Source organism: Nothobranchius furzeri, chromosome 18, assembly GCF_043380555.1.
Source record: "Nothobranchius furzeri strain GRZ-AD chromosome 18, NfurGRZ-RIMD1, whole genome shotgun sequence".
NCBI classification, from domain to species: domain Eukaryota; kingdom Metazoa; phylum Chordata; class Actinopteri; order Cyprinodontiformes; family Nothobranchiidae; genus Nothobranchius; species Nothobranchius furzeri.
This window is the reverse complement of record NC_091758.1, coordinates 16,999,055-17,019,879: the sequence shown is the minus strand read 5'-3', so window position 1 is coordinate 17,019,879 and position 20,825 is coordinate 16,999,055. Positions and strand designations below refer to the sequence as shown.

The window sequence follows — 20,825 nt, the reverse complement described above, 5'->3', positions numbered from 1 at the left end:
TTAAGACTTCCTTGTTTTCAACCGATGACCAATAATAAGAAAAAGGAAAATACCTAATTCCAGACACATTTTCAAACATGAACACAAATCCCCTTGTTTATTTCTATTGCTAAAGGTGACTGTATCTAATTGCAATAGTACTGTGTTTTAGGTACATCTATTGTGCAGTTACTGGATTATCAGTGGGCCTAAAGCCACATATGACACACAGCATGTCTTCTGTTTTCTCTACAAGGTATCTGTAGGTCCTTACCTAGAAAGCACCTCTCTGAGCCTTTGCAGGTCACTCTGCAAACTTAATTTTGTTTATCTGGCACGACAATACTTATTGAATTGTATGTGTGTGTGTGTATTCCAAAATTCCTAATTTGTTTTCTATGTAGTCTTGGTATGATTATTTAAATATCAAAGAAATGTTGAACTCTTCCAGAGTTTGGTTTACCTCGTGTTGTGAAACTGATGATATTGTATGGCTTTTTGCTTATGTTCTGCAAATCAAATTTATAATAAACAGAAAATTGAGTTTCTGAGTGAATTAAGTTAATTTTGGTTGGTGTTGTTTACTCTTTTATTCAATACATGAGCAGTGTTCTCTAGTGCAAATCAATGCCTTATGAGTCTCTTTTTTTTAAAGCTATGATGCTCTTGTTCTGAAATGCAAACGTTTGCTGGTGCAGAGGTGGACTGAAAACAGCCAGCTTACTCATTATATTTTTGATGATGAATTTTTTTTCTCGGAACTGCGCTGCTCTGGGTGGCTGCATGTTGGAGTAGCTCTGTTGACTATATGTAAGTTTTGCCTTTTCTTGGGCATTTTTTCTTCTAGTTTCTCAAGAAAAACAATATATTTTTGGACACTTTACTTTTCTGTAGCTGGTGCTGTGAAGCTTGGAGGATTTTTACTGCTATTTTTTTTAGCTTTTTTCACTTGTTGAGCATTTGTTATGATGCGTAACCATGGCAACAAGCTAATTTACAATCGGGAGCAACTAATTAACATGGGAAAGGCTGAAATAATGCCTCAACTGAAGCCACAAATCCCAAATGAGCTAAAATGCAAGAAGCGTGGGTGCAGAGCGGGAGGAAAACGGAGACAGAAAGAGGAAATTCAAATCATCTCTTCCATCCAGGGGCGGATTTAGCAATTTGGGGGCCCAAGGCAAACACAGACATAGGGCCCCTTACACTAAATTTGACACTCTTACCTTTGCAAAACTCTCCCCTCTTCTGACATGAGTTATTTTCCCTTTATATTAGTCCTCCTATTTTTTCCTGTATTTCCCTCCCTTTGAGCGCTTTTAATATTTGCTCTGCTTTCTTTTGCCTGTCAGTGATCCTGTGCTTTAGCCTTAGCTTTTTTTTTTTTCTATTTTCCATTTTGGTCTATCTTTTCCTCCTTTTAAACATTTTCCATTGTCTTTCCTTTCTGCTTCCTTTTGATGTTTACATCGAAAAACGACGTCACTTTCAGAAGTGAAAATAAAAACTTATGGAGCATGCTGCTTCTTTCTCTTATTGGAGCCACTAAGATAACTCCATTTCGTGCTTAATGTTTTGACTATCGCTTTGAGTTTGTAACGAACACTCCCACCTCATGATTTTTATCTTGAGAGGCGCTATAGAAATGATATTTTCTTCTTCTTCCCACCTCTCTTATTTGTGGTCTTATGGCACTTGGCAAACAACAATTTGGTGCATTACCGCCACCAACTGGAGTTGGTGGAATCCAACTGGATTGGAGTGGAATGACTACCAATCACTTCCTGTTTGTGCATCACCGTCTTAATAACCCTCTTATGACCATAATTATAACAGGGCCGCCTGGTATTTTTTAATCTTATGGCTGTGAAACTGTAATAAAAAGTGCAAAGTGTGTGTAACTTTTCTCCTTTTTTCAGAACAACCTCAGCTTTCAGTGTATGGTTTGTATTTAGAATTTATTTCTATTAAAGCCTTTAAAAAATCTGCTTAAAAGTGAAAAAAGCAAAAACCTGGCCGCCATCCATCATCCAGAACTGTACTCTGGGTGCTCCTCCGTTCCGGCGGGGGGTTCAGGCACATGTGTCCTCAAGACACCGTCCGGGGTGCGTGTCTTACTCCTAGCTGGCTCTGTCTGCCATCCTGGCTCTCTCTCTCTGTGTCCCCCTGGTACATGCGTTCCTCCCTTTAAATAAAATCTGTATTGCCTGCGTCTGTTCATTAATTTGCAGTCCAGGCAACACTCCGCCGCAGGTGAAGACGATTGGGATGATTAACACACCAAACAACAAAACACACCATCAATAAAACATGCACATCAGAATAAAAACAAGTAAAACATGCAATATAAAATATAACGTAAGTGCAACATTACCACTCTGTGACATATATGCACGAAAAGCCTCATTTTTAATCTTTTCAGCACTTTTGGAATTTTAATGATATCTTTAACGGTTTAGGAATTGTGGTAATGGGAAGCATGTCCAATCCCGTCTGCGGTGACAGGTTGGTAATAAGAATATTGCGGCATTAACAGAGGGGTGCTGGCGGTCAGGGCTAGGGGGCCCCCCAACACAAGAGGGCCCCAGGCGGCCGCCGACCTATGCCTACTGGTAAAACCGCCTCTGCTTACATCGATCATAATGGGCAATGTGAGATCACTGGCCAACAAGATGGAGGAACTCCAAGCCCTGTCAAGGACTCAGCCAGAGTTTCGGCAGTTTCGGAACCGCTGGAGGAGATAATGCAAAGAAGGATTCTCCAGAGAATCAAGAAAATTATGGACAACCCTGAGCATTCTCTTCACAAGACTGTCCGACAACGGAAGAGTGTCTTCAGTCAGAGGCTTCTTCAGTTTCGCTGCAACACTGACCGCTACTGGAGATCCTTCCTGCCAACAGCCATTGTGATATACAATAACTCTTTGATGACTTGATTATTATTATTATTCTGAGCAGCAATCAATTTCTCTCTGGGATTAATAAAGTATTTTTGAATTGAACTGAACAAGTTCAGCCATGTTGCAGTCACTATCTTCAAGACACCCCACCCTCTCCTTGCTGCAATTTTTTAAAGCCTCCCTGTGGGCACATGTGAGTCAAGATGGGTGAGGCCATGAATGCAAATTTACAGTGGGACATAGATATGTGAGTGTTTTCAAATCCTAGCATTAGCTATTGCGAGATAGCCCATCTCTTGCGTTACATGAGAACATGTCTCAGATAAGTGGATAGAAGACTGTTTTCATGTTCAGCCTGCATGGAAAACTCAGAGTGACCATGTTAAATCACAAATAACATTTAAAAAGTGTTTTTTCAGTCAACCACACCTTTAGGAAATAAAGCTTGAACCATGATTGTAGCTTTTATAGCTTTATTTAACTAGCTTCTCAACACTCATATTTGTCATAATGTTGAAATCTACAAATCTTTCAGAACAAAATTATTGTTTAAACTGTACTTTATTGTTTATTTCGGTGAAAACTGCGCTGCGCAGTTTAACCGCAGTAACAAATTTCAGTGTTGCACCTTTAAGACCTTACTCGTGACCACGCAGGTCACGTTACTGTCAAAGACCACCATTCTGCGCACGCGCTGTCCACGCATCTGAGGAAGTGGCGACAAAGCAACAACAATCTGACTAAAAGTAAAGTGTTATTGTTGTTATTTGTTAATAATTAGGCTAACGAGCCAGCTGCACTCATGTTAGATCGTATCGATAAGAGAATGTCTGCTTCAGCGCTGATTTAGTGTCAGAACGGTGTCCGTTCGCTGCTAACTTTAAGCTAACAGTAACGATCAGCTGTTGTTTTGGTTGGAGGAAGCTGTCTTGACGAGCCCAACTGTATAACACCACAAATGCGACGAGACAGGATACTCCAGAGCAGTTTTACAACATTATTTATTTAACACAGACACTCCGAAGTGATCGTTGGGGGGGAAAGGTTGTGAATGATCTGTTGGTAATTGAATCCACAAGAGTGGCTTCAAGATGCACGACGCCTATGAGTCGGTGCCTATTTTAGAAAAGCTTCCTCTTCAGATCGACTGCCTCGCTGGCTGGGGTGAGTCTAACACCTGTGGTTGAGCAGATGTGTTAGTCCACTGGAGCTCCTGACTGTGTTTGTCTCCTCAGAGGACTGGCTGCTGGTCGGCACTAAGCCAGGACATCTCCTCCTCTACAGAATAAAGAAGGATGCAGGTAGGAAGAGCCCAGGGCGTACAGACGGACATTCCGGTCCTCTCTAACCAGCTTTAAACAATTCCTTAATATCTCATCAGGCTCCAACCGGTTTGAAGTGACTTTAGAAAAGTCCAACAAGAACTTTTCAAAGAAGATTCAGCAGGTAGGACAGGATTTGTGATGATGTTGAAGAGTAAAGTTGCCTTTACATGTACTTCCTGTTTGGATAGTAAACATATTGTATCAAACTTTTTTATAAATAGAAAAATCATAATTTGTTTTTGCTCTCAAGATAAACGTTTGACTGTAAATTTGCACCAAATTGCTGCACCATTTCAATTTAGTGTCCTAACTTTTTCTCCAGCTTTATGTCGTCTCACAGTACAAAATTCTGGTCAGCCTTCTTGGTGAGTTTTAACTACGATTGTACATTTTTACATTTGGATTTAAAGTTAATCACCAAATCCTCTCTGGGATCTTTTATTTCAAAGTTGTGTTTTGATACATGCAGTGTGTGATTTATTTATTCTATCATGAATCATATCCAAGAATCTCCTTTGTTTCAGAGAACAACATCCATGTCCACGACCTCCTGACTTTTCAGCAGATCACTGTGGTGAATAAAGCCAAAGGAGCCACTCTGTTTGAGTGTGACCTGCAGGTGAGTTACTGTCACCACAACGCTTCTGCTTGTGGCAGGAAACAAAAACAAACACCCCCTAAACATTTTCTCTCTTGTGGATGTGTTTAAGGGGAGCATATTCTGCTTTATGATGTGTGCGACACATTCTGGTCAGAATATCAGAAGAATAACGAAGCCCAACAGAAACCACTTATGATATCAAACAGTTTTCATATAATCCAGGTTTTGACCGTCTTCACATCAGATTTTAAAGACCAAGTTCACTGAGAAACCGTTTTCGAGATATGTTTGGTTACTCTGTGTTTCACATGCAGGCTAAACAGAAAAAAATGGTCTTCTGCTTTCATTTCTTGCATTAGCTGCTCGTAGAAAATCGATGGGGAAATGTCTGGACTAGAGGAGCCAGTCAGTTGTGCGTCACATTGTAAAATTAGCATTCACGGACTCACCCATCTTGGCTCTTAACGGGAAGGCTGTTGTTGATTTAGCATCCAGGAGAGAGCAAAGCGCGTTTCGGCAAATAGAAGCTAACTGTTAGCATTAGCAACTCCACAACACGGCAGAACCCCTTCAGGCTGGTGGTATTTGTAGAGCTAAAACAACAACTTTCCAGATCAAACTGAGTCAGTGGTAGGGTCGTGTTGCTGTTATCCAATCAGAGGCGAGCTGTTTGAATATCAGGAAATAGGACTCCAGATCCTGCCGTCTTCTGCACACCTCTGCTCAGGCTCATTCTAGTTCCTGAAACATGAGGGCCAGAGTTTTTTTCTGCAGAGATTGACTCACGTGGCATTCATGTGTACAAGAGACCACTGCAGATGTATTGCAATTCATCCAGCGTTATCGCTAAATCTCGTTCTGTTAGAATGAAGGTAGTAAAGACTACTGCCACCAACAGTCTTAATAAAAAATCAATACAGTGATTTTAAATGTGAATACAGTATCGAAACGCTGAAATATCGCATCTAACCTATAAGAACCCACCCGATTGGCCAAATGGGTGCTTTGTCATAAACTTCATGTTTCTGTTTGATTGAAAAAATACATTATGTGCATTCAGCTGAACATTCGTTGTGTTTATTTCTGTTCTTTGTGATATGCATATTGAGCATGCCGACATTACGATGACAAAACTTTCGCCATTTATTGTGGCGCCTTACTTTGCCCCCTAGTGGAATCCTCCAGTACTGCGTGCAGTACAGCAGCCGCCTGCTGCCTGCATCATTGAGAGGTTAAAAATCAAGTATATTCCCAGCCTTAAGGGGAAAATGTTTCAAAATGTCCAATTTTCAGCCTTTAAAATGTTTAACTGTTGACGGAGCATCGCTAGCTAGTTACGTTCTGAAGCTAATCAACATGCTTAACCTCTGATTATGAATAAACGTCAAAAACGTGCATCAATGTTTGCCTTTTTATTAGAATAAGGTGAATATTATTGATTCTAAACGCTAAAACACAGTCAGCATTTACAAAGGAATGAAATGAAATCATATTAAATGGTAACTGAGAAAAGCTGGAAGCAGGCAGAAAACCCTCCCTCGTTAGAGGTCAGACCACTTACTTGTCTTTGTTAAATGGTGACATTCCCAAAGCTCATTTTGAACATTTATTGTCTAAAAACAGCATTTTTTTTAACATTATAGCAGAAAATTGAAAGCAAACGTATGTGGTGGCGGTTTGCAGAGGTTTTTACTAGGGATGCACCGATGGATCGGCATTTGATCCCAATCGGCTGATAGCGCCCCTATCGGTTTTGATCGGAGTTTTCAAAATAGATCAAAGCAGACCGATCAGACCATTTTAGATTAGGTTACATTTCCTTTATTCCCAGATTATGTAGTTTGTAGCACCCATTATAATGTTGTAGAAAATTTCTGGCCAATCCACGTGATCGGTATCGGTGATCAGCATTCTTTGATATCGGTATCGGTGATCGGCAGCAAAAAACCTGATCGGTGCATCCCTAGTTTTTACCAGTACAATGGTGATTAGAGGTGGGCTGATGTTTGGGGTTTTGCCAGCAGACCAGTCCAGGAGAGGAGAGGCTCAGGATGTGTGTGGCTGTGAAGAAGAAACTGCAGCTGTATTACTGGAAGGATCGAGAGTTCCACGAGTTGCAGGTAAACAAAGTCCCTGCAGCCGGACGCAGCTTCAGCCGTTTTCTCTGATCTCTTGACATAATTAGCCGACTTAAAGTTTTCTTTCCGTCTCTCAGAGCGACCTGGGTGTCCCAGATATCCCGAGGTCCATGGCCTGGTGTGAAAACTCCATTTGTGTTGGTTTCAAACGAGACTATTACCTGATCCGGGTCAGTGGTAACTAACTTTTACTAGTGTGTGACACACACGATACTTTATACCTCTGTTATTATTAACCTTCTTGTCTCCTACCCACCAGATGGACGGTCGCGGCTCCATCAAAGAGCTCTTTCCCACTGGGAAGCAGCTGGAGCCTCTGGTTACCCCACTGGCTGATGGGAAGGTCGCTGTTGGGCAGGATGACCTCACCGTGGTTCTTAATGAAGAAGGAGTTTGTACCCAGAAGTGTGCCCTGAACTGGACAGATATACCCATCGCCATGGGTGAGAGAATGTAAACGAAACCTAAAGCACCCATACACAGAGGTGGAGATCATGGTCATGTGACCATTAAACTAACAGCTGGGTTTTCTCTGGTCCATCGATAACTTTGAGACGCATTAAAACGACCAGTAGTTAGATAAAGTGGGTCAGAACCTCTGATCTAAACCAACCCTAGCCTCATGTTGCTGAACCATGTCTGATGTCAGAACATGAAGATGACCCGTCTCCTCGTATGTTCTCAGAGCACCAGCCTCCCTACATCATTGCAGTTCTTCCTCGGTACGTGGAGATCCGGACCATTGAGCCGAGGCTGCTGGTGCAGAGCGTGGAGCTGCAGAGACCACGCTTCATCACCTCAGCAGGGTGAGATCAGAACAAGGACACAGAATGGGACGATCAGCATGTGTGTAGGTGTTGTGTTGGGTTGTGTTAATCCGTCTGACGTCCCTCCAGGTTTCCTCTTCTCATGTTAAAGCTGATGATGTTGCTGGTCCTTCCCCAGGGTTGCATCCTGTCCAATCTGAACCTGTGTGCTTCCCTGCAGGTCTGATATTGTGTACATAGCCAGTAACCACTTTGTGTGGCGCCTGGTGCCGGTATCGATAGCCACCCAGATCCGACAGCTTCTTCAGGACAAGCAGTTTGAGCTGGCTCTCCAGCTGGCGGTGAGCAGCAGGTCCCCACGTCTCATTCAGCTGATCTCCTTTCACGTGTTCTCAGATGGTTTTCATGCTTGTTTCCTTTGTTGCTAGAAGATGAAGGATGATTCAGACGGTGATAAGAAGCAGCAGATTCATCACATCCAGAATCTCTATGCCTTTAATCTGTTTTGCCAGAAGAAATTTGATGACTCCATGCAGGGGTTTGCAAAACTCGGTACAGGTAGGACAGCACGTATCTGCATCTGTTGGACAAATGGGTCTAAAGTCCACATGAATCTGAGTAAACAACAAAAACCTTCAGCTTTTATAAGGAACAGAGAGCCGTAAACACACCTTGTGTCAGTCTGAGTTTATTCAGCGGTGATGGAAAGGCTTCGTTTGTGTTTTGGATCATGTACAGAGGGTGCTGTGCTTCTGTGATTGTCAGATCCCACACATGTGATCGGCCTTTACCCAGACCTACTCCCTTCAGACTACCGTAAACAGCTGCACTACCCCAACCCGCTCCCCACGCTGTCGGGGGCCGAACTTGAGAGGGCTCACCTCGCTCTCATCGATTACCTCACACAGGTAGGCGTGTGTGTGTGTGCGTGCGCACGCGCGTAAACTCACCAATCACGTGACTCGAGGATTTCTTCGTGTCCTCCCAGAAACGCAGCCACCTTGTCAAACAGCTCAATGACTCCGACCCGTCCACCACATCTCCTCTTATGGAGGGAACGCCCACCATCAAAAGTCGCCGGAAGCTTCTGCAGATCATCGATACCACTCTGCTGAAATGTTACCTGCACGTGAGTCCAACGCTCTGATGCTTTGTCCTACTTGAACTCAGTAGATGTTGGTAAGAAGCAGCTCCCTGCAGACGGACTCTGAGGAATTTATAAAAAGTGTGCTCCCCTTTTGGTCATAAGAATAAACTTTTCCGGGTCCAAAGGTTTGGAGAAAACTCTTTTCCTAACAAATATCCTGATTTCAGTCGATGGCTCCTACCGCCTGTCTGTTTCTACCACCTCCTCTGGATGTTAGCCCACCCGTCAGGTGGAAAGCAGGAAGTTTTGGCATGAATGATGCATCTAAACCCACGGTGATGTCATGTTTCTCCTCCCTCAGACCAACGTGGCCCTGGTCTCCCCCCTCCTGCGTTTGGAGAACAACCACTGCCACATCGAGGAGAGCGAGTACGTTCTGAAGAAAGCCCACAAGTACAGCGAGCTGATTATTCTGTATGAGAAGAAGGGCCTTCACCAGAAAGGTGAGCTCACACTGCTGCTGACCGGGCCGTGACTGAGGGCTGGATTGCCCGTAACACAGATCTCAGATCAGTTTACAAGGTCATGACAGAGTTGTATCTGCACCAGACCTCTAGCCTTTTCCTTGATAACATCTTTTATGTCTGCGTGTGATGCGGAGCAAGAGGAAGTGTTACCAGGACTCCATCATCGTCAGAAAGATTTAGGTTTAAGCTATTCTCCTGTTCGGTTGAAGTTCATCAGCTGCAGATCATTATTATTGATTGGAGCGTTTTAAACACCCCTCAGACATATTTATCCTGTTTGTTTAGATTATTATAGGAAAACATGTTTCTTCTCTTGAGGAGGAGTTATCATGAAACAGCTGTTTGGGACAAATCTCCTGGTTCTAGATCCAGCCTAAGTGTTCCTTTATGCAGAACTTCCATGAGCTTTCCTTCCTGCTGCTGATCCCTGTTAATCCGATCAGATCATCCTGCTGCTCCGATCCTCCTCCGTCCCCAGCTGCTGATTCAAACCAGCTGTTAATTAATTCTGCATCTGCTGCATTCAGTCGTGCAAGTTTTAATCCTCCTCTTGTGTCACAGCTCTGCAGGTTCTGCTGGACCAGTCCACCAAGGCCAACTCTCCTCTGAAGGGTCATGAGCGAACTGTTCAGTACCTGCAGAGGCTGGGTGAGCAGTCAGACACTCGTGGGAACTTTGATGAACTCAGGTGAACTCTTGACCTTCTAAACCTTTTTCACTCCAACAGGAGCGGAGAATCTGGGAATCATCTTTGAGTTTTCTCCCTGGGTCTTAAAGATGTGTCCTGAAGATGGCTTGAAGGTGGGAAAAGAAGTTGTGTGTGTGTGTGTGTGTGTGTGTGTGTGTGTGTGTGCGTGTGTGTGTGTGTGGTTTTTTTTTTTACTCCTAATATCCTAAAATTATTCATTTATTCTCTAGATCTTCACTGAAGATCTGACCGAGGTGGAGACTTTGCCCAGAGACAAGGTGCTGCAGTTCCTGAAGGAGGGCTTCGAGGAGCTGGCCATCCCGTATCTGGAGCACATCATCTACGTGTGGGATGAGAAGGGCCCAGAATTCCACAACGTGCTGATTCAGCTGTACCTGGGCAGGGTGCAGCGGCTCATGAAGCAGTACCTCAACTCTCTACCAGAAGGTGCGTGCCGCAGACACGTTCTCAGGTGGAAGCAGAAGCTCTTTGAATCCAGGTGATTGTTGTTTGTTTTTAAACTAACCTGGTGGATACGGAGATCACTGGTGAACCTGTTTCTGGGTAGACATGTTGTTAACGAGGGCTGCATGCTGGTTGAGCTGTAAAATGCTTCCGAGTAGAAGTTCCTCAAAATGGAATGCGGCCCTCATTAACATACCCTCAGCTTCACACATTTGGCTTTGGAAACTTTAGTGATTCTTTAGTTTGGAGGGAAATGGTGTTAAAATCCTCTTGACTTCATGCTGCGGATTATAATCCAGTGTTGCTGATCTGTACAGGTCTGTTTACCGTTCAAAATGTTTTAGTAAAATTCAGATGCTGATCGCTGATGTTGAAACGCCTCTACAAGACCAGTGGGTGGTAAACGCCCGATAATTCTCGTGGATTCGCCTTCAGGATGCTTTAAGTTCCTGTAAAGCTTCACTTTGCTGTCACTGAAAATCAGATGAATGATTCCTGAGGTTCTTTGTGTGTTGACGAGATGAAGAGTGTGTGACTAATAAATGACTTCAGCTGTAACTAACTGATACTTTCTGGTGTTTCAGGGGTTCCTGCTGTTCCTGCAGGTCAAGAGAATGGAGAACTGGGAGAGTTCAGAAACAAGCTGCTGTCGTTCCTGGATATCTCCTGCAGCTATGAACCTTCCAGACTCATCAGTGATTTTCCATTTGATGGTAGGAAGTGACTTTTTGTTTCAGGCGTTTGCTCGCTGTGAGCTCCAGAGAAAAGCTTCTGTCCTACAGCTGATCTCAGGGATGTAAACGGACTACAGGAGGACATGCATGAAGGTCTGGTGCAAGCCCTGGAGGCATGTGGACTCGAGAATGATGTCCTCCACAACATAAGTCAAACTCTAGGCATGTGGGACAAGTCTGACCCACATAACAGCTATCTGTGGGCCATGAAGTCTTCTATATTACAACCAGCCTGCAGTACTAAAACTACTAGTCCCAGAATGCACTGGGACACCAAGCCTAACGCCTCCCTGCTGCAGAAGAGTTTGAGCAGGAACCAGAACAATTAAGAGAAAAATAAAGTTGTTTTATAAAAACTGTTTGCAGCTGAGGTAGAGGAAATGACTGGAGGAGTAAGTTGTTTCTGTTTTCAGTTTACGGTGTTGACCTTTGACCTTCCAGGGTTGCTGGAGGAACGAGCTCTCCTTCTGGGTCGTATGGGTAAACACGAGCAGGCGCTCTTCATCTACGTCCACGTCCTGAAAGACACACACATGGCTGAGGAGTGAGTTCACCTGATGTCATCAAACACTTGCTGTCATGGAGATTTGTTACTGACGCGCGCGTGTGTGTGTGTGTGTGTGTGTGTGTGTGTGTGTGTGTGTGTGTGTGTGTGTGTGTGTGTGTGTGTGTGTGTGTGTGTGTGTGTGTGTGTGTGTGTGTGTGTGTGTGTGTGTGTGTGTGTGTGTGTGTGTGTGTGTGTGTGTGTGTGTGTGTGTGTGTGTGTGTGTGTGTGTGTGTGTGTGTTGCAGATACTGTCACCGACATTATAACAGCTCAGTTGAAGGAAGTAAGGATGTGAGTATTATTTTGTCTAAATATGTTTTATTGTTGTTTTTTAATTATTGTAAAACTGGGATTGATTAGAAATACTCTGTATTTGTTCAACTTGTTAATATTTTTCTGAGATCCTGCCTGGTTTTAGGTTGGATCCTTCTAGACGTTTCTGTGATTACATCCTTGACATTTTCTGTAAAATGATTGCTGGCATGTGCCCTCCAGGTGTACCTGTCACTCCTACGGATGTACCTGTCGCCTCCTGATGCCCACTGCCTGGGACCCATCAAGATGGAGCTCTCAGAGCCTCAGGCCAACCTTCAGGCCGCCCTGCAGGTTCTGGAGCTCCACCACAGCAAGCTCAACACCACCAAGGTCCATTTTAGTCTCACTTTCCTCAGACAGTCCTCTTCATTTGGACAAGTGTCCATGTATTAAAATCAGAACATCTTATTCTGCTCATCCAGCTACAACGCCTTTAATAAACTCAAGTCTCTCCTGCTGATGTTTTCTGTGAGGCTAAAGCGATGCTAATGCTAGCTCTGTTCTTCTGATCTTGCTTTTCCGTTTTTATAAACCACCAAATAGTTCCCGAGCGCATCCACTGCTGCGTGTAATTTCACCAGTGTGGGACTTTGTTGATTAGGAGACAATAAAACTTTAACTAGAGTTAAATCTGGAAGCCTGCAGCAGACCTCTTCCCCTCGGCTCACTGACCTGTCCGTATAAATGTATATGTTTGTTTCAGGCCATCAACCTGCTTCCAGCCAACACTCAGATCCAAGAGATCCGGGTCTTCCTGGAGAGCGTCCTGGAGCAGAAGGCTCAGAGGAAACGCTGCAACCAGGTTCTGAAGAGTCTGCTGCAGGCCGAGTTCCTAAGAGTGAGTCCTGGACCTCTCTAAAGAGATTCTTTATTTCAATATCTCATTAGAATCTGATGTTTTTTATTTAATAAGGGTTTATTTTTGCATCTTGAAGTTTTAAAAAGCCCCTTGTGGCCCGGAGCCACAGGTTCTAGGCACGTGGAATAATAAAAGAAGTTCTCCATAAATAACGTTCTCATGAAACAGATTTTTGGAGGTTGGAGGGCTTTTTGCTGCAGGGGTTTAAGATGCTTTGTTTTGTTTCCAGGTGCAGGAGGAACGGATCTTCCACCAGCAGGTTAAATGTGTCATTACAGAAGAAAAGACCTGCAGAGTCTGTAAGAAGAAAATAGGAAACAGGTAGGGGCATGTGAGGGAAACCATGTTTCTGCAGATGTTTTCAGACCAAGTGATTAATAATCTGATGTTATTATCTTATCCTCTGTTTCAGTGCGTTTGCTAGGTATCCCAACGGTGTGGTGGTTCATTATTTCTGCTGTAAAGACCGGAGCGTGTGTCCCACCGAGCAGTAGAACCCACTCCTCACTCGGACCGAGACTTTTCCTCTCTGGGCTACAGAGATAAAGATGAAGGACAGCGGCATCCAGAGCCGGACCGTGGATCCAGGCCTCCTTGTAGGAATTCTTAACCTGACATAACCGTTGTTCTTAGAGCGGAGGCTGAGGTTCTCGTTCTGTGCCCATGAGCAAACAGGAGGAATGTTCCGAAACGCTCAACAGGACAGGAATAAAGAGGTGAATTGTTACATTGGATGTGTGTTACTCTAACACAGACAGGATTAGCTGCCCCACAGGGGAAAGAGCTGGTCGCTACGGATGTTTGTTTGCTTGATCGCCCTCGCTGCCTCCCTCTCCTCCCTCCTGTAACACTCTGTAAACATCAGAACTCCCCAACGGACATGTTGGGTCAAAGGTCACTCATGGCACCCCTGATGTTTCTGTGTAAACAGCCAACGATCTGGCCCTTATTACTGTTTGTATTTATCAGACTACACCCACCATCATGATGCTGTTTACATCTGGGTTTGATTTCTTCTGTCTGATACTTTTATTTGAATGCTAATAATAATCATCACTGAAAATCACAAATGACTGACTCACTTTGTTTTTAGTGTGGAGATGCTATCAGTAGTTAACTCATAACTCAGACTAATGTAGTCATCAGATAAGGTATTTGGGTACATACTGCCCAGTACAGGAATACTTGCTACGACCTGGGTAACTGGGGTATGGGTATCTGTACTGGGTAAGTACAAGTACCTGTGCAGACAGGTCTTTATTATGATTTACTTTTTATCCTGTTCTTTTATCCTGTTCTTTTGCCTGGTAATAGAGTACATATGTAGTGGCGTACATACCTCATTAGAACCAAGCATGTACCAGAATATAATTTGTTTTGTTACCTTAAACTTTAGATTGGTGAAACGATGAGTTAGTTTAGTTAAATAATTGATTGCAGTTAATCATCTCAGTAATTAACTAATGTATCTGTTTAACTGAAGTGTTTAGAGAGGAGACAGTCTGTCTCCACAGTGACCTGGGTGAGTGAAACTCCTGTTGATTTGTTTAAATTAAGTTATTGGTTGTACTACACCTCCTCTTCCAGCAGGTGGCACTCTAGGTAAAATGGTAAATGGCCTGTATTTGATACAGCGCCTTCTAGAGTCCTGGAACCCCTCAAGGCGCTTTACAACACAATAAGTCATTCACCCATTCACACACACATTCACAGACTGGTGGTGATGAGCTACGATGTAGCCACAGCTGCCCTGGGGCTCACTGACAGAGGCGAGGCTGCTGAGCACTGGCGCCACCAGTCCCTCCGACCACCACCAGCAGGCAACGTGGGTTAAGTGTCTTGCCCAAGGACACAACGACAGCGACAGACTGAGCAGGGCTCGAACCTGCAACCTTCCGATTACGGGGCGAGCACTTAACTCCTGCACCACCGTCGCGGTCATTATTACCTACAATATAGAATAGAATAGACTTTATTGATCCCACAGTGGGGAAATTCACTTGCTACAGCAGCACCAATACTTAGAGAGAAGAAAGAAGAAAAATGATAAAATTTCAGGTAAATATACACAGGCAATAAGCTGTTATTGTAACCTACAGCTTGCTTTTCCACATGTGATTTACTATCGATGTAAAAAAAACTATTTGTCTTTGATTTCTCCATTTTAATTATCTGGTGTTTTTAATTTTAGTAGAACTGGAGAAAACCCAGTTTGGATCCAAATGAAGAAGAATAAGAAAGCAAGTCAACTCTATTTGTCTCAGCAGAGAAATTCACTTTGTTGCAAAAGGATAAAAATAATTCCGTTGGGGGAAAAAAACGACATTAAATATTGCAAAAGGCTGACAGAACAGGGTAAAATGACCATAAAAGTAACAATACCGAGATGAAATTAGAGTGCTTCTGCTGATGTTTTCTGTGAATAGCTGGAATGCTGTAGAATCTCTTCTGACATGAAAACACTTTGTTTTCCCACGTGGACAGAGACAAACTGTTGACATTACACTGACTGACTTCACAGTTTCCTCTCAGGTCGGCTAATCTGGACGTTACCACAGCAACTAAAGGCTGTGCTGCCCGGTCTGAGAGGGGAACAGACTTCAGAGTGGGGGCGTGTTCCAAATGCTGTTTTTATTCTCACCCTGTCCAGGGGTGGGTCCAGAGGGGGAACCTGGGGGGCACTGACCACCCCTCCAGAAACCCCTTGATCTTGTCAGGATGTGTTGGGACAGTTCCCCTCTGGGGTGTGACTGTCCCAGAGGACATGCAGACAGCAGAGCAGTGATAGATAGGGAAGACATATGAAGACAAATGTCCCTCATCCTTCAGACACACGAAACTTTGACTTGTTTCTTTTTTAACTTGTAAGGTGAAAGATGAAAACGAGCAGATCTCATTGGCCGAAGGGTCACACGTGTAACGACCTCCAGTTTACAGAGAGGACAAAAACTGAGTAGAACCGTCTGCTGTAGGCTTTCTAAGGGTTTATTTATTTTAAAAGAGATTTTTATAACTATCTTTACCATTGATAACAAACTGAGGTTTAGTGAAAGCTAAATACATATAATCTAATTGTATATATAGATATAAATATTGGGGATGCACAGATACCGATACCAGTATTGGTATCAATAAATTTTAACCGATACCAATGCAGTTGCTTGAAAGTGGCATCACTGTAACTTGTCATTTCTGTTCACCTAATATTTTTGTCTAGTGATGATTTCTGTTCATGTATTTCTCTTTTTATCTACCCCAGTCTTTTCCTGTTGAAAGCAGAGAAGAAAATAAAACCGGTTTTCAATTTCATAGCATTTTTTTGTGTGGTAGAAGTATCGGTAATGGCGAGTACTGAGATCCAAGTATCAATATCGTATCGGTTTGGAAAAGTGGTATCGTTGCATCCCTAATACAAGATGAGAAGCTCAGATGTCCGGGAGAGCATCAGAGTAGAGCCACTGCTCCTCCATCATTGGTTCTCTCTTGCCTGTGAGAGTTGTTTATATTCTACTTTCCCTGTTTGTGGCATCACAAGCAAGGAGCTTGTTTTAGGCGCATAATTCCTGAAACCAAACACTAACAAAAGGGGTGGATGATTCATTTGCATTAGGAGTGTTTATAGAGGCAGTATATACACACATGGCAGTACAAAATGATGCAAAAGGTGAGTTTTAAATATTATGTTCCCTTTAGTGGGGCAGCAGTAGCTCAACAGGTTGAGCGGGTTGTCCAGTAATCGGAAGGTTGCAGGTTCGATCCCGGCTCCGGACAGAGAATTCTGCTGTTGTGTCCTTGGGCAAGACAGTTAACCCCCCTTGCCTGCTGGTGGTGGTCGGAGGGTCGGGTGGCGCCTGTGCTCGGCAGCCTCGCCTCTGTCAGTGCACCCCAGGGCAGCTGTAGCTACATCGCAGCTCATCACCATCAGTGTGTGAATGTGTGTGTGAATGGGTGAATGGTACACTGTAGTGTAAAGCGCTTTGGAGTCCTTACTCTGAGAGGCGCTATACAAGTGCGGGTCATTTATCATTTAAATTCATTATTGGTGCTCAATTTTCCAAAACTGTGGCTTCTGTGAGAATTTTAGATTGCTTTTTTAAATGTCAACTGATAAATGAAACGATTACCTTTGATTATTTAAATGTTCAGATGCATTCACTTTCTCTTATCAAGACTTAATGTTAGGATTTCAGCAGGACGTCTTCAGGTCATAGAGTAAAGGACACATCTGTGTTTAAGTTGTGCATGAGAGAACATGCACATCCAACCAGCCACCACTAGAGACAGAGGAACAGCTGCAGGATGTTTACATCCACTGGTTAGATGGAACTCGAGCCTAAGTTTCTGGGTCATGTTTCCTTTTACTTGATGATGTAACCTGGTCTCTCTGGGACGGGCTCTGGTTCTGGGCCCAGCTAATGAAGTCCCACTCAGTGTTTTGTTCTTAGGTGGGGCTGAATGAGCTCACGTCATTAGTGGAGAGAACAGAAACTCCTGGGTTTTGGTAACCACCCCCGCCTCCCCAGTCTGCAGCACCACTTTAATCTGATCTATTCTAACTTTTTAAGACACCTCTTTAGTCACTTAGTGAAATATATACTTTTCTCTTTCCAATTAAACAGACAAGAGCAGAATCATAAAGGCATTCGGAGCAGTGCATTTTGATTTTATTCTGAGTTGATTGATGATATGTAGTGGTGGACCAGAGATTGCAGAGGTCCAGGAAACACGATCACGCCTCAGTCCAGGCAGGTAATGGTGAGCTAGAGAGCAGGAGAGGATCTAAAGTTCGCAATCCTTCGAGAAGGTGTTTCTAGCCTGCTTTTGGCGATGCTGAAGCACTTTTAAGCTTGAATCCCAGCACCCTTAAAGTTAGAGATTTATTTAATTATTTATCTGGACTGTTTGGGGTTGTTCTTAAGTACCGAAAAGAATCGCAGTTCTTTTGTACCGTTTGTTCTTTGTCTAAAAAGATTTTCACAAGACTTGCTTAAGAGAAACACATGCTCTAATTTCTTTCAAGCACTTTTGTTGCCTTATGAGGAATTTGCGCCTTCCTCTGGTAATAAAAATAACACTTTGGTTTCCAACATCATTTAGAGAAGGAAAGATGGGGAGTTTCTGCCTCCAGTGTCTAAACCCTAGTACTTCACTTTCAGTTTTTAGTTACTTAGAAGAGAATATCTAGTGTATTTCATAGCTAGCTGATTTAATCTGGTTGATAACAGATTAAAATAATCCTGTCTCCCATTTTGTGTTTAATGTTCTATAAACAGATTATGTGGCGAAAGCAGTGGCTGTCAGTTTGACCGCTACTGCTTTCGCCACATTAAATCCCACCTTAGTTTGCCAATGTCAAACTAGGAGGTGGGACTTCACCGCCGGTCTGGAGCACACACACACCAATCACCAAATCAAAAGGAAACAGTTTGCACTGAGGATAGAGATATGAGCGCAGTGGATTAAATACGGTTAGGATAAAGACTGAATTAAAGCCTTGATGACTTATTCTGAGACTTCTAACAAATCAGAACATTAAGATTCAATTGGACTTTTCAGAGATTAAAATCAGAGATTTGTTTTATCTCTCCTTAATTACGTAAGTAAGATTTGTCATTTCTGAAAAATCATTTTTCTATTAAAAGGTTTTAAAAGAAAAAAGCGACTTGGGATTTTTTTCCAATGGGATGTTGCTATTAGTGGAAAATGAAGTAAACATTAATTCATCTAAAATTACTGGTCTTCTTAGCATCCTGTTATGGAAATTCAGACAACGCTGGAGTTTATTCCAACTTCTGTTTACTGTTAGGATAATTCCAACCAACGTTTCCTCTCACTGAGCATCTTTCTTCTGATCCTGGTATAAAGCTACAACACCTGGACCAGTGGTTAGCAAGCTGGGGTCCATGACCAACTGGGGGATCCCCACAATATCGTTTGTACTGAGATTGTGAGATTACCAAGATTATATTTGTAAAATCTGCATTTATAAAATCCAAATAACACACCCAATAAAATAACCAAAACACTTTGTTATAGCTCTGCATGTCTGCATAATGTTTGTAATCAATCTTGTGTATTTATGAAGGTAGCGGTGACATGATCTGGGGAATACGTCTAACCCAAGATATGCACAGAATCACAACCAATTCACAAAATGGAGAAAAATATTTTTTAAACGGGAACAGAAGGCGCACTGGAAAATCCAGTGGGGATCGAGAAACTGGAGCGCAGCGTCTGAGGAGGGGAGGGCAAATACAGGCGAGTCCGGGGAGGTAAGCCTTAACTTGTTGGGTGCAGAGAAAATACTTACAGGGAGTTGGGGAAGTGCAGGAAAGAGGGAGGGCAGGTTGAGAGCTGGGGTGATCCAAGTGAGGGGGTCCAGGAGAGGGAGTGTGAGGTGAGCAGGAGAGCGGTTCGGTCAGGAGGAATGGAGAACGGTACAGAGCTGCGTCCAGAAGTCCTATGGGGCACGGGTGAGTAATCCTGAGGCATCGCTGAATCCAGAGACGTTCCAAAAACCTTGAGGAAGGTAATCACAAAATCCAAACGTTCACAGAAGTCCAAAAACACTAGAGAATCCAAAAATCACAAGAACGGCTGGAAACTACTGTAGTAATCATCCAGCGTCAAGGTGTGTTCTCCATCCTCCTTAAGTAGCCGGGCCAACTGATTGCAAACCAGGTGCAGCCGGGAACCTCCCTCTCCTGCAACACACAACTCAAAGGTGGAATATTGAGAGGAGTACTCACCCCGGCTCATGACAAGGGGTTGGTCGGGGTGGAGGTGGGAGGCTGGCTTGTCTTGGACACGAGCAAAGGGGGTCCTCCTAGAAAAAAAGGCTGGGAACCACTGATCTAGACTCTTCAAACTTGGACCAGATTCATAGATGTGATATGTAAAACTACACTTTGATTTGTGACAAAAATGATTTTCTTCTCTTTCACAAATGTTAGAATGAAACAGCGTAAAAATGTACAAAATATTTAAATGTATCTTGCCTGACAGCTCTTTGGGTGCTCAGCACCCCTAAATGTCTGATGCTAGACTCGCATCTGCAGGACATGCGTTTAAGATGAGTTTTGTCTGGTAAGATGCAAACAAACACTCGATTAAAAACAGCATCCTTCTCATTCATAGGGAAGTCTGGCAGGTCTCAGATGGAACCAGGATCAGAATCAGACCAGTTTTATGTAGTTGTTTAATTTTATTTAATGAAAATACATTTCAGAGAACCCAAACAGTGAAACAGTAAATCACACAGGGGCGGATTGCTGTGCGCCTGCAGATGACAGTCGTGGTCAAGGCCGGATTAACCATATGGGCAACTGGGCAATTGCCCAGGGCCCACAAACTCTGAAGGGCCCAGGGCAGCAAAATACTGTATCTGTAATCTCCTGCTTTATATTAAACTAGGGTGACCGTACGTCCTGTTTTCCCCGGACATGTCCACTTTTCACTCTCTGTCCGGGGCGTCTGGGCTGGGGGTTCTTGTATTGATGAAAATGTCCAGTTTTTCATCCAGGAGCAGGGATCGAATTATGGGGGAGCTGTATATCCTACACATCCAGGGGAGCCGGAAAAAAGTTTTCTACCTATATTACATCATTTATGGACTCTTCTGAGAAGAGAGCAGAGAGAGCAGCAGAGCGCTAATCGTTGTTGCGCAGCGCTCCAGGCTGCTGCTTCCAGCGTACAGTCCATTTTCAGAGTGGCGCAACCAAAAAACTATAATTAGCACACGATCGTTCATGTCTGCACATGTTCTCTATTTTCTGTCTTATCTGTGCCTGAAGCGCTCTGCTACTGCGGAGCTCATCACCTGTGCTGCGGTGATTTCACCTCACTGACGCAGCATCGAAACGCCTCTCCGCTTTGTGGTCAGGAGATCCCTTTGA

General features: G+C 43.5%; 1 protein-coding gene across 3 annotated transcripts; it reads left to right on the top strand.

Moving 5' to 3' along the window:
• The first annotated feature begins 3,534 nt into the window (after positions 1 to 3,534).
• Positions 3,535 to 14,000, top strand: vps39 (VPS39 subunit of HOPS complex). 3 transcript variants are annotated; one of them, XM_015969336.3, is made up of 25 exons: positions 3,535 to 3,624; positions 3,893 to 4,042; positions 4,114 to 4,179; positions 4,260 to 4,324; positions 4,526 to 4,568; positions 4,728 to 4,822; positions 6,826 to 6,924; positions 7,020 to 7,112; positions 7,202 to 7,385; positions 7,628 to 7,748; positions 7,930 to 8,050; positions 8,138 to 8,267; positions 8,475 to 8,617; positions 8,698 to 8,838; positions 9,158 to 9,299; positions 9,885 to 9,971; positions 10,051 to 10,124; positions 10,242 to 10,458; positions 11,061 to 11,189; positions 11,652 to 11,754; positions 12,002 to 12,047; positions 12,252 to 12,401; positions 12,775 to 12,909; positions 13,160 to 13,251; positions 13,343 to 14,000. In XM_015969336.3, the coding sequence occupies exons 2-25, from the start codon at positions 3,970 to 3,972 to the stop codon at positions 13,422 to 13,424; spliced, it is 2,631 nt and encodes an 876-aa protein (XP_015824822.3). In that variant the 5' UTR covers positions 3,535 to 3,624; positions 3,893 to 3,969; the 3' UTR covers positions 13,425 to 14,000. The 3 variants fall into 3 exon arrangements, with proteins under 3 accessions (XP_015824822.3, XP_015824823.3, XP_015824824.3); XM_015969337.3 differs by lacking the exon at positions 3,535 to 3,624 and having other exon boundaries at positions 3,752 to 4,042; positions 6,829 to 6,924; XM_015969338.3 differs by lacking the exon at positions 3,535 to 3,624 and having other exon boundaries at positions 3,752 to 4,042; positions 8,141 to 8,267.
• The last annotated feature ends 6,825 nt before the right edge of the window (positions 14,001 to 20,825 follow it).

Excerpts from the sequence above, each read along its gene's own strand:
- vps39 (XM_015969336.3), top strand. The coding sequence starts at position 3,970 with ATGCACGACGCCTATGAGTCGGTGCCTATTTTAGAAAAGCTTCCTCTT. Across the intron at positions 8,618-8,697 it reads TCATCGATTACCTCACACAG|AAACGCAGCCACCTTGTCAA; the intron begins GTAGGCGTGTGT and ends GTGTCCTCCCAG. Across the intron at positions 12,048-12,251 it reads CAGTTGAAGGAAGTAAGGAT|GTGTACCTGTCACTCCTACG; the intron begins GTGAGTATTATT and ends TGTGCCCTCCAG.